The 13,159-nt window shown below is 50.7% G+C and overlaps 1 protein-coding gene across 6 annotated transcripts in view; it reads right to left on the bottom strand.

The window, feature by feature from the left end:
• Positions 1-13,159, bottom strand: part of KIAA1671 (KIAA1671 ortholog) — a 187,487-nt gene that overhangs the window by 10,222 nt on the left and 164,106 nt on the right. For 5 of the 6 annotated variants that reach the window (XM_073223151.1, XM_073223153.1, XM_073223152.1 and 2 more), the window contains 3 exons: positions 6,261-6,379; positions 3,193-3,448; positions 1,714-1,888 (listed from right to left, as the gene is read on the bottom strand). In XM_073223151.1, coding sequence (XP_073079252.1) covers positions 1,714-1,888; positions 3,193-3,448; positions 6,261-6,379 — 550 coding nt within the window. Of the gene's footprint in view, positions 1-2; positions 1,416-1,713; positions 1,889-3,192; positions 3,449-6,260; positions 6,380-13,159 lie in introns of those variants that run through there. The other variant, XM_073223154.1, reaches the window with a different exon arrangement.

The following is a 13,159-nucleotide window of genomic DNA, read 5'->3' as shown; positions in this document are numbered from 1 at the left end:
CGCAGAGAAAAGGTGTGAAGTCACTGGCAGCTGCCCCCGGTTGGAGCCCACGTGCCGGATCCTGTGTGCACAGCCCCTCCTACGATCCTCACAACAGCCCTGCACAGAAAATGCTACCGGCCCACTTTACAGATGAGGACAAACTCGGTGCCTTATCGACAGGAAGGTGAGGCAACTTTTCTCCTGAGGGAGGCTACAGACAGGCCCACCTCCTCGGCTTCTGGCTCATTCCAGGCGGGGAGATAGAAGGAAGTGTTTGGCAGAGGCAGAAAGAAGGCAGAAATGCTTTCCACCAACAAAACGCCGGGGTTACGCTTTCAGGAAAGAGCTTCCCGTGTCTTATGGGAGGTCTGGAAGCCACTTTCCGTCACCTGAAACCCCCTTTCCAACCCCATCGCCGTACTCCAGCCTTGTAGGTGAGAATCCTGGGGGGTGGACTGCCCACCCGCACTCTTCCAGGGAAGAAGGGTGAGGAATTTCAACCTCCTGGAGGCCCTCACACAGGCACGGGCACACAGCATGGGGAGGGGATGGTGGACAAGGGACGGCCTGGCCCTCTGGAGCCCCCAGGCCAAGCAGCGGTCTGGGGTAGGTTCAGAAAGCACACCCCCAGGCCTTCCCCAGCCCCCAGCCAGTTCCTCAGGGCTGCTGGGAACTGGAGGCTGCTGCCATGGTCCAGCTGGGGGGTTTGTGGGCCTTTGTCCCCACTTTATTTGTTCCAGGCAGCTCAGTGGAATTTGACTCAGAAGACCAAAGAGTGCCCAGAGAAGTCTTATTATAGGCATTTAAGCATTTCCTTAAACAACAGACATGAGATGGGAGAGGGAGAGAGAAACCTCCAAGCACTTATTTAAAGTGCCCGGTCGGAAGCTACGCCCCACCCCAGCTCTGAGCCTGGCCTGACATCCTCCCGTTTGCCGCGGGCAAATCCCAAATGAACCAAAACCCCCACAGCAGCTTCTGGGGGCCTGATGGAGCGTATGTGCAGAGTGGGTGGTTACCTGCTACGGTTTTCATTATAAGTAGAGATTTTGCTTCTTTTTAACTATTTCATGGCTCTCCAGCTACAGACAAAGTCGAACTCCTTAGCGAGGAATCGCGACTCTCCAGGGGCTGGCCACTGCCTACTGTTCCAGCACTGTCCCTGCTATTACCAGCTAGAGCAACACGGAGCCGCCTAGCAAGGCCTCGGCCACACACACACAGAGGTCCTTTCCACGCCTCTGCCCCTTCAATCCTGTTGATGTTGCTGTCTGGAACACCCTCCCCTGGCTAATTCCTATCCATTCCTGAAGATTCGGCTCGTGCTTTGATACAGAATGCAGCCAAAGAAGTCCTTAGAGGAAAATATGTAGCCTTAAAAAATTTATTAGAAACTAAAGAAGACTGACGAACTGATCTTTCAACTTCAGAATCTAGAAAAAGACAGGGAACAAACCTAAATAGAGTATAAGGGTGAATTTAATAAGCAGGCATAGTAAAATCCTATTAAGTTGTCTCTCTGTCCCATACAACCTGCAAAGCTCTTATTAATGTATCCTCAAAAACTCTTTTAGTCTTTTTTCTAATAAACCCTGTAGAATAAGAAATTGGTTTCCTATGTAACTGCATTCTAATATCCTATAGCCTTCAACGTCAGCAAGTTCTCCTGAGAGTTTAACCTAAATCTTTCTGCCGTTCGGTGTGGATCTGTGGAGAGACGGCACGGCCTACCTGTTGAGTCCTTGAACATCCAGGTGCTGTTGGCCTCCTCCTCCAAAGGAGACCTGCTCTCTGACTCGCTGACTCGGCTGCGCCGGAGGGAGTGGGAGATGGGAGCCCGGCGGCGGCTTCTCTTGCTGAGCTGCACCCGGGTCTTGAGGGCACTTGAGTCGAGGACTGAGGTTTGCTTTGGGAGCAGTGGGGAGGAAGATGGGAAAAAGCAAGGGGACTGTTCATCGAGGGCACCACCCAACGGAGGAGTGCACAGCTCTGCTGATACACAGGATGCTGTTTAGGTGGCACATGAGCCAGTGTTCCTGTGTTTTTATAGTGACCCGAATACCCCAGCCTAAATTTCCCCAAGAAACATAGCACATAGGCTGATTACAAGAACCAAACATGTGAGCTAGAGCAACTGAGCATGTCACCTACCCAAATCCTTACAATACATGGCCACATCCATGTTAACGTAGTGAGGCACCCCAATGGAGAATGAACTTGTGTGTTTCTCCATCTCTGCCTTCACCCAGAGGTGCCAGACCCCGAGCATACCCAGGAGGGGGGATGACCCCCTTTGAAGCCCTAGAGGGAAGCCCCTTCTCCCAAGGCTGTGGTGCCCCTTCTCTGGGGGAAGCTGGGTGACCACTTCTGAGTGTGGGCATGAGGCTTGACTACCAGGAGAGCAGGTGCCTTTTAGATTTTGCATCATTTCCGTGTCACGCCCTCAGGAGGGTGGATGGTTAGAGCTAGATCCAGGGAAGGAGAATGAGACCCAGTGTTTCAAAGACTAGAAAGGACAGTGCACCTGACCCCTGCAGGTGGGGCTCCTGTGCCAGTGGTGGGGTGGCGGGGACAGGTGCTGGTCTGGAAGGGGCTGGAGCAGGAGGCCACTGGACCCAGGTGGCTGGCATCCCAGAGGACGGCTCTGCTCAGGACCTGGGAGAGCTGAGTCCTAGGGGCTGCCCCTGGGGACACACATGAGGACCGTCCATGCCTGAGAGGGCTCCCCTTCTGGAAAAGGTCATTACCCACGTACAGGGAGACTCGGATCCCTGGTACCAGGGACACATCCCACTAAGCAAAACCTTGGTGAGAAAACTCAGAAGTGGTCTGAGAAAACTCTGCATCTGGAATTGCAAACTTCAGGCAGACCCTGCAGGGGTGAGAAGCCAGACATCCTGCTTTACTAACAGTTACAGGCTCAAATCAGTTTTAATTTGACTACATGTGCTTGTATTTGAGGCCGTGGAGCCCACTGTGCTGGTTGCAAATGGATGAGGAAGCCGAAGCTCAGAGAGGTGAAGACATTTCCCCCAACACACACAGCTGGTGTCTGGCAGGTCCAAGCTGCATCGCAGACATCAGTCCCATCTCAAGGCCTCTGCCCTCTGCACAGTCTACCCCTGAAGGGCCAATTCACTGGGAGAAGCTAGAGTACCCCTTTAAGAAGAAATGACTGTTTCCAACACATGCTCCCAGTTACCAGCTTACATCGATGAAGGAGAAGTCGTCCACTCTCTTTGCAGGGCAGGCACCTGGCAAAGGCAGCCCTTCCGTCCCAGCAGCAGATTCCAGGTCGGTGCTGGATCGGTCTACACGGGTGCTCTGCTGGTCCCTGGAGCATTCATACTGGTCTCTGGCTGTGGTGGCCTCCGTTTGGGAGGACAGTGAGGACAAGCGGCTGCTGGGGGCTTGTTTCCACGCCAACACAGCATCGCTGTCTGGGGACGGGGACTCTGGGGCAAAGCTATGAGAAGGGAAGGAAGGGGTACAAGGTCTAGTAGGTTGTTTCAAAGAACTGAATTTCAAATTAAGAAGGCAGCAGAAAGCAGGGCATAGGGTGAGCTTTATATGCCAGGAAACAAGATATAGGAATTCCTGCAGGAACACCTCAGAGGGGACAGCCAGGTGGTGTTCATGGTAGCTTGGATCAGCTGGGCACGGGAGAGTCAGTCTTGTCCCACTCAAGACCATCTAATGCTGCCCTGCCCTGGATAGAAGCTGCCGGTCATGCATGGCTCCTGGGCCTGGCAATGTGGAGAGTGCGAGCCCTGAGTATGAACCACTCCCTCCTACTGGGTTCCTGAGTAATCTGTACACTGGTGACGTGTTGCAGTGATGATATTTTGGGTCTACTGGGTTCAATAAAAATACTGCTTTTCAAATTAAATTCAGATTCATTCCACCTGCTTCTTTTTACTCTTGATGTGGCTCCCAGAACATCTTAAATCATGCACATCTCGCACTGGCGGCTTTACTTGCATTTCTATCGAACAGCGCTGATGTACATCAAATAACCACCAGCTGTCACTGGAGAAAAGCAGAGGGTGGGGGAATCTGCCCCATGGTTCCATCCATTCTCTCATTTATTCACCCATTCATTCACTCATTCAGTCAAGATTTACTGAGCACGTACTAGGTATCAGGCACTGTGCTACAACCTGTACTATTAAATCCTCTTCACAGTCCCATGAGGATTATCCTATATTCCTATAGCCTCCACAACCTGCCACAATCCTATGAGGTAGGATTAACCTAATGAAATTAAATATAAACCTTGCCAAAGATGAGGAAACTGAGGCACAGATGTGAGGCAGCTTGCCCAAAGGCAAAGACAGAACTCCAGAATCCATGTCCTGGACCCTCTCCTACTTCTGGAATTTCTTTCCATGATAATGTCTCCAAGTACCACTGGCATAATCGGAACCACATAGACAAAATTTATAAATAAATTAAGTCATTAAATTAAAAAGCTCCCTAAGCTCCTCAATAAATACACCAAAGTCCAGAGCACGGCACAGCCTCACTCTGAGAAAGGGCAGATGGACAGGCCAGATACCACATCTCTGGGAGGAGGGTCTGCCCTGAAAAGAGCCCTGAGCTGCACCCTTGAGCAGAACTGTCAACCCAGTGTCCTGGGGCTTCACTGCAGGAGAACAGTCATGCTTTTCGTCAGCTCTGGGATGATTTTATTACTTGGAATAGGCAGGATTCGGTCAAATCCACAAGAATGTGGGAAATACCAACAAAGAGGCAGCAGATGGCGCTGTTGCCCAGGGCTGGGAGCTCACGGCTCCTGGGACGGCCCAGGAAGGGGGCGCTGCAGTGCCTCTGGGAGACAGGAGGGGGCACCCACCTATAGGGGAGATCCCAGATCCCTCCGGCTTGGGGAGGCTGTGGGCACGGAGGCCCAGAGAAAGGAAGGCCTCCCAGGCCACAGCGAGAGGCCAAACTGAGACGCAGGCGTCCACAAAGTCCAGTGCTCTTACGGGGCTTTCTCGTGAAATTTAAGATCATTAACCAAACACATTTCACAGGAGAAAAGCAACAAGAAACCATTTCAACCCTTTTTCTTTTTCTTGCCTATTTTCAGTTCCATTAACCATCATCCCCTTTAACATGGACTGCCATGGGACATAACCTCCAGATGCGGAGGGAGGGGGAAAGAGAAGGGAGCCGGGTTTGAGTCCAGCTCAGCCACGGACACACCGTATCCCTGGGCATAATACCCACAGATGAGATCACTGAGTCACGCAGTGACACACAGACGGTAAGTGGCCCTGCCGGGGAGGTGACATGCAGCCCTGCAGCCCTTGGCTAGGGAAGGCATGAGCTGAGCACCTGCAGTCTTCTCATGTCCAAGAGGCCTCTACTATCACAAGATAAAGCTCCTGCTATGTGCCCATAAATACGCCAGCTGCACAGGTGACGCTCCCAACAAGAGCAGGTAGCTCACCTTCCCTTCTGCACGATGAGGTAACAGGACTGAATGTTAACACACTAAGTGCTTACAACAGTGCTTGGCTCACATGCTCAACAGACCTCGGCTGTCTTTATAAGCATCATTCCCTTTCTACGGCGGGGGACCATAAAACTGCAAATCCAGGCTACACTCAATAACCTTCAAGCTTCTACCATACTCACAATACTCCCTCCTAGCCAAGCTGCCATCTGAGGGCCCCTCCAAGCCACCCACAATGGCGATTTGCAGTGTAGCCATGGCTTATGGTGCAGTATGTGCCATAGGCTCCTGTATTTTAAACACACACACAAATACGGTGAAGAAAGGCTAGAGAGACACAACGAAGAACATTGACGAAGGTTAGATCTGCGTGCTGGGATTACAGGGGCTTCTCATTTTCTTTGTAATTTTTTTTTTCTGGTGGTCATATATCCGTAACATAAAATTTACCATTAGTGACATTTAGTAGATTCACAGTGGTGTGCAAACATCACTATATAGTTCTAGAACTTCTTCCTCACCCCAAAAGGATTCCACCTGGCATCTGGTTAGCAGTTTCTCCCGTTCTCCCCTCCCCAGGTTCCTGGCAGCCACTCATCTGCTTTCTGTCTCTATGGATTTGCCTGTTTTGGATATTTCATATATCATTTTTTAATAATGTTTCTTGTGCTTTCTAAATGGTTTACAACAAGAATGGTTTACTCTTATAATTACAGACAAAACAGTTTCTAGTAATACAGACATCAGGGGGCAGATGGGCCACACCGACTCCTGCCCAGACGCCCCGCCATGCGGCCGGGAGCCCCGTGCGCCCTACCTCTCCCCGCTTTGGTGCTGGTCCGTCCACGTCCCATACTGGCTGTCGGCTTCCTGCACAAGCGTGTCGGTGTCCTTGGCCTCGGGGGGCCGCCTGGAGAAACACTGCTTCAGCTGGTCCTACAAGGACAAGCCAGGCGAGAGGTTTCTATCAGGTTGCAAAACACTCAGAACTGATTCCCAAAGGACACACATTACTTAGCATCATCCCCAGCTCAGACCCGCCCTAGATCCGTCCTGCTCTCAGAGGTGGGTCTGAAAGCCTGGGCTGGGCACTAGGGTGATCAACTGTCCAGATGTGCCCAAGACATCACAGGACGCAGAGGTCAGCCTCCCTAGCATGCAGGGTCAGTCGTGCTGGGCGACCTTCTCTCCATTTTCGGTGCTCCCAGGGCTTATCTGTCTGCTTAGGGTGCACCCTGACCATCCACCACCCCCCACCACCCCCCACCACCCTGCTTCCCCAGTCAGCAGCACCCTCCACAGCACTGTGGGGCGTGTAACCCGTGCCAGGCATGGGCCACGCCATCTGCACATCACCTCACCGAAGCGCAGTCCCCGGGCAACCCCATGAGGTAGAGCTTGTTAACCATCCTCGCTGGCACATGAGAACACGGGCTCAGAGAAGGGAGCGACTTGCCCCCAGTCAAATAGCCAGTAAATGGCAAAGAGGAATTCGCACTCAGGTAGGGGTCTTGGACCCCAAGTCCAGACTGGTAACCCTGCACCCCATGTACTTGGATCCCCCAGTTACCAGTCTCTGCCCTCAGCCTGGGCACTTGGAGCGGATGCTCGTTCCCACAGGACTGGCCGCAGGGCCCAGCCCGGTGCCTGTCGCACAGTGGGCAGCCCATAGGTCCCCATTAAATGACAAGCTGCCAGCTTCCCCAACTTGTTCACAGGGCAAATGTAAAGCCCATTCCCTGTGATGAGCTATTCAACTGGCTGCCGCTTGGGCCTGTGCCACTGAGTGGAAGTAGCTGCAATGCTCAAGGCAAAATGAAAACGCCCATCCCTTGGGAGGCCATCGGCACGGTAACAATTCAAACAGCCTTGGCTTCTGAGCTTTGAAGGATGTTTCCAGCCACCATCTTCTGATGACATGTGGCCAGTGGATGAGGAATGCAGAGGAGATGGGGTCAGGGATGACAGCAACCTTGCCCCCAGTTCCAGAAAGACCAACAGGGAGTATCTCACTCCTTAAGCTCCACTGAGGTCCGAAGGCATATTCTGTGGAAGAGCTTCAGAGCATTCATCTCCTGCTCAAACACCTTCAATGGCTCCCTATTGTCCTCCTGCTGAAATCCAGCACCTTTGTAATTCAGCCCCCAAATTTCTTTTCTAGTTCCATCTTCCATTCCTGCCCCCAGACAAACCTTCCATACCGCCCTCCCTCATCTACTCACTCTCTCCCAACAAGCATTCCAGCTTCTCTGGCTCTGCGTATGCTATTCCCCCTTCTTATCCATCCTTTCCTTCTAAAGCCATTGCAATCCACAGCAATCTCTCCTCCTCCTGAACTCTTCCTGCCTACCCTGGACTCAGAGTTGCAGGCTAAGTCTGACATATACATGATTTACTTAACAGGCATTTGCTGAGCACCTACTATGTGCGAGGCATTGGGAATCAGGGGTGGGGGTGGGGGGCACAGCACAGACATAGTCCGTAAGATTCTGTAACTCAACAGATGCACGTTTCAAGGTTGGGATGCTCCTTCCACTCTGTTCCTATGCAGAGCCTGCCTGGCACCCAGGAGGCACTCAGAGGAGACAGACTGACTGCCCCTCATTGGTTAATCTTCCACCCAGGGAACAATCCTTGGCAGAGCAGGCATGTATGGTCCAACAGGAGTGCACACCTGGGGAAAAGCTTTGCTGTGTGACCTCAGGGCTCTTGCCCCCCATCTCCGGGGCACAGAGGAGTTACAAGGAAACTGCGGCCACCCCCAGGGCAAGGCTGCCAGTGAAAGGACCCAGGTGACAGCCCCAGGCACAGGGCTGGCACTGAGAAAATGCCCAATCAATGCCTATCCCCTTCCCCATTCTCTTCCTCTCACTTTTTGGGGACACTTGTGTATTGCATGACATTCAAGGGAATTCGCAATAAACCCAACCCCTCAGTCATCTCTGGTAAACGGCCACACGCAAAGACGTAACAACAGCCACTTGCTGAACAACCCTAATGTCTCTGCCTTTTCTTTTTCAAGGTACCAAGATAATATATGTTTGTTGTAAAGCATTCAGAAATTATAGAAAAGCACAAAGAATAGCATTTTAAAATTACCCATCACCCAGTGATAATATTTTGACAAAGACCTGACCAGAACTTCCCCAGGTCAATTCATCTCTATCATTATCATAGAATATTCCACCAGATGGATGCCGCATTTAATCAATGTGGTTTACTTAACAAGTATTTGCTGAGCACCTACTATGCCAGGCCCGGGGAACTGGAGGTGGTAGGGTCACAGCACAGACAGTCCATGAGATTCTGTAACTCAGCAGATGTACACTTCAAGTTCAAGGTCAGGACGCTCTGTCAACTCAGGCAGGGCCTGGCATATAATATTTGCTCAGGACACAGGAGCTCTGTGTTCAGAACCATTTCCATGGCCCTCCCCAAAGTCAGGCTGGGGGACAGGCCCTGAGCAAAGCATGATTATTGTCAGGTTCTCAAAACCCCCAAGACATGGAGATTGGTTTGTTTAACCAATCCCCAAGGGTTGGGCATTTAGGTTGCTGGTTATTTCTCACTGTGTACTGATTATTTCTCACTGCTGTAATCAGCAATATGATGAATATTCTCGAGGCTATGGAACCATCCTTACATCTCTGTGATTACTCTCGCAGGAGGAATTCCTAAGTACACATTACCAGGTGGAGGGTAGCACATTTCAAAGGCTTTGGCTCCTGAGGAGCGAGCCAGCCTTGGGGCATTCTGCCCCATCTCCAAGCCCAAGGGCAGCCTGTGGGGGTGGCTGTTGGCATGTGCTAGGAATGAAGTCAGTTCCCACTTGGGGAAACTTGGATGTTTTTACTTTGAAAGATCAATCCCCTGACATTCTCAGACACCCAGCACACCCTTCCCTGGGATCCAGGAATGGAAGCGGCCATCTGAGCACACTCCCAGCTGCTTGCTGTTTTCAGAGATGTCACAGACTCAACCACTGCCTAACTTCATTCCCGACGTGGGTCAGATTCAGCCGCCAGAGACTGGGGCCTTCAGAGTTGCTTCTGGTGAACTTGACATCGTTTCTCCAGGATAGTTCGGGCATAGCTACAAGTGACGCTGGGCCCACGCCCTGTGCATGCGGAGCAAAGCGGAAGGCAGAGAGGTGACAGCTCAGGGACACAGCTGGCGGTAGGGGGCTAGAGGGGAGGCGGGGGGGCTTGCTGTCTCTGCACCAGCCTAGCTGTGTGGCCTGGCCAAGTGGCTCCACCAATCCAAGCCTCAGTTTCCTCTTTAGAAAAACAAGGGTTGTTTTGAGGCTGTGAGGAAATTGATCTCTGGAAATCATTAAGCTCGGGGCCTGGCACACAACATGTGCTCAGGGGACAGAAGCTCTGCTGTCGGAACCATTTCCACAGCCCTCCCCAGAGTCTGGCAGGGGGACAGACCCTGGGCAAAGCAGGTTTTCCTGAGGTCCTCAAAACCCCCAAGAGATGGAGATTGCTCAGTGCAGGGGGACAGAAGGAGGAATCCAAGGGAAATGAGAATGCCAAGTTCTGTAGAATGTTGGGGGTGGAGTCAGGGCGGGAGGCAGGGGAACTGCTTCCTGACCTCCTAGGGATGGCCTGGTTGGTGGGGGGGCAGGGCGGTGGGGAGGTGATGTTATGTGAAATCCGTAGGTTTCCATCCATGTCTGTCTGTGGGCTGTCCCGCTGAGGTTTAGGATTTACACTCAGGGATCTGGAATCCCCAAGCAGGGATGGATGTCTTTCCCCTCTACCGCCTCTACTGGACTCGGGATTTCCAGGGAAGCATCCCTGACTCCTCTCTCCCTCACCCCCACACTGCATCAATCCAAGTCCTTCAAAGTCTCTTTCCAGAACATTCTGTCCAGCCTCAGCCTGCTACAAGGTCTTCCTGCCTCCTTCATCTCTGCCCCGATCCCATATAATTTCCTCCCATTATAGTTTCCAAAACCACTCAAAAACCTTTACATTCAAACAACTTATGGATGGCTTATGGATTCTTCACTGTGGGGAAAGGGGCTCTTTCTCCACCACTCCCTGCCCCTCATCCACCCCCAGACTCCCCCCACCCACTGTTTCAGCCCTCTGCCCCTCACATGCCCCAGTGCATTCCCTCACCTCCAGATCTGCTGGAGGAGCCCCTGCCTTCTGGTTGTCATTCAGATTTAACCTTTGGCCACTTCCTCCAGGAAGCCTTCCTGAACTCACTCCCTCACCAACCCTAGGCCAGCCCAGGAGCCACCAGGCTCTCACCATTCCTTAGACCTCAAGTCTCTGTATCTGTGCCATCCAAAATGGTAGCTGCTCGGCACATGTGCTTTTAAAAAATTAATTAAAAATTAAAAATACAAAGAACTCATTTCTTCAGTGGCACTAGCCACATTTCAAGGACTCCATAGCCACACACGGCTACCAGATTGAACAGCACAGATACAGAAAATTTCCATCATTACAGAAAGTTTTAGTGGACAGCAGGACTGTAGAACTTCCCACAATATAATTGTAACTGACCTGTTTCTTTTCAGTCTCCCCTGAATGAGTACTGTTTCTGGAGCCAGAATGTTCGGATTCAAATCCAGGCCCCATTACATAGTAGCTGTGTGACCTTGGGCAAGTTACCTAACCTCTCTGTGCCTCAATGCCTGGACACAGTAGACGTTAAGTATTTGGCTGAATGCCATTTCAGTCACTATTTAACAGAGATCCCAGGTTGGGAGCAATTCAGGGGTTATGATTATCTAATGGAATTCATCTTATAAATGAGGGCTTAAGAAAGCAAGCTGTTTATCAGCACTTTCTCTAGTTAGTATCCTGGTAAAACCTTGTGGACACTGCAAATTACTCATGTCTCATCACTGCAGCAGACGCTGGCAGCACTTCAAATCAGCAAGACTATAGAGCTTCGCCCTCAGGGCTACGAGGCCTCAAGACCAACCAAAAAAGGGCCTGAAACTCAGCAGAAAACTTTCCAAAAGCCAGATAGATGTTTTATCGGCAGGATGTGCCTCCAATTCAGTTTTGCTTCACAGTCTGGTTGATATCTACGAGGTAGTCTGAAAATACCCGTGACGAGCTGGAGAAGCATCGTCTGGGGAACACAGTCCCCCTTCTGGGCACGTGCTGGGCCTTTTGACGTACATCCCTCCTAAGTATCAGCCATCCCCAGTCTGGATTTCAGTGATTTGTCAAAGATAATCAAATCTTATCATTTAAAGCCAGAAGGAGCCTTGAGAAACTGAGGCACAGAGACAGGAGTGGCCGCATGGCATCTAGTTCTCGGGGGGAGCGCGAGGCAGCCCCCGGAAGACTGAGGCCCGGGTTTCTGGGCCCCTCTCCCAGTGCTCCTCAAGCCCCCGACACCCCCCTGCCCCCTCCTTCCTCAAGATACTTCAAGAGGCCCTGATGAAGAAATGTACATTAAAACATACATTAAAACCTCAGAACTTGGCAGGTTTAACAAGCACTTGCTCAGACTCGCAGCTCACCAAGCCCCAAGCCACTGGAGGGCGGCAGCTCGGGGTCCTTGTCCTACCAGCAAAGATGACTGCCTCAGCACAGGCCCTATAATGGACAGCTTTGGAACCCAGGCTGGGGGGGCCGGACTGACACCTACATGCCTTTGAGGGCCCTGTTTCAACAAGCTCTAACACATGTCCTGAAATTTAAAACATGCATGCCTTTGACTCAGCAATCTGAGTCCTAGAAATTATCTCAGGAAAATCATTAGACACACTTGCCAGGATAAATGAACATGGATGCACCCCTCAAGATAGCAAATATTGCAAAATACTGAAAATGACTTAAATGTCCCTTAAGATGGGGATCGGTGAAATATAATATCCACACAAAGCAATAAACACAGCCAAGGAAAACGACGTGCAGAACATTTACTGTCACCGAAATATGTCTGCCTTATACTAGCAAAGGCTAAAAAAAGTAACCAAACAGCATGTGTGTTGGGCTACCAGTTTTGTATAAACAAACACATAAATGCATGCAGGTATAATAAGCAAGGAAAACCTCTGGAAGGTTCCACAGAACACCGTAAATAGTGGTGCTGTCTGTGGGTGAGATAACGGGCTGTCTTTCTATTATTGATGATGACTGTATGTGGTATCTACACCTGTAATTTTATATCCCAATAGAATCAGACAATAAAATTAAAGCTGATGAAATCATACCTCCAATACTGTCACATATTACGAATTAAAAATAAATCAGATAGGGGCTCTGTATTTGTTACCTGTATCAGAGCCCAGCAAACATTTTCTATAAAGGGCCAGATAGTAAATATTCTGGGCTTTGTGGGCCATTTGGTCTCTGCCCCAACTTCTTGACTCTACAGCTGTCACCCCCAAAGCTGGGACAATATGTAAATGAGTACGCATGGCTGTGTTCCAACCAAAGCTTTATTTACAGAACAGGTGGCTGGCCGGATTTGGCACAGATCCCTGGTATCTATACCCTTTATTCTGTCAGCCCGTGACAGTGGGGACTGTTCAATTTACTGCTGGACCCCGGCACTTAGAATAATACCTGACCTATAGTAGTTGTTGAGTAACTATTTATTGGAGGAATGTTTCTGAAATAACTTTTTTGCAGTGAGTAGTTGTGAATTTCTTAACCAGGAAGGGCAATGGAGTTAGGGAGGGGGTGGGAAAAGAAGAAAATATTACTAATTGCTTATATTTTGGGGTGCTTGACA

Source organism: Manis javanica, chromosome 15 (genome assembly GCF_040802235.1).
Source record: "Manis javanica isolate MJ-LG chromosome 15, MJ_LKY, whole genome shotgun sequence".
In the NCBI taxonomy this organism is placed as follows: domain Eukaryota; kingdom Metazoa; phylum Chordata; class Mammalia; order Pholidota; family Manidae; genus Manis; species Manis javanica.
The sequence above is the reverse complement of the archived record's forward strand: the minus strand, read 5'-3'. Positions and strand labels throughout refer to the sequence as shown.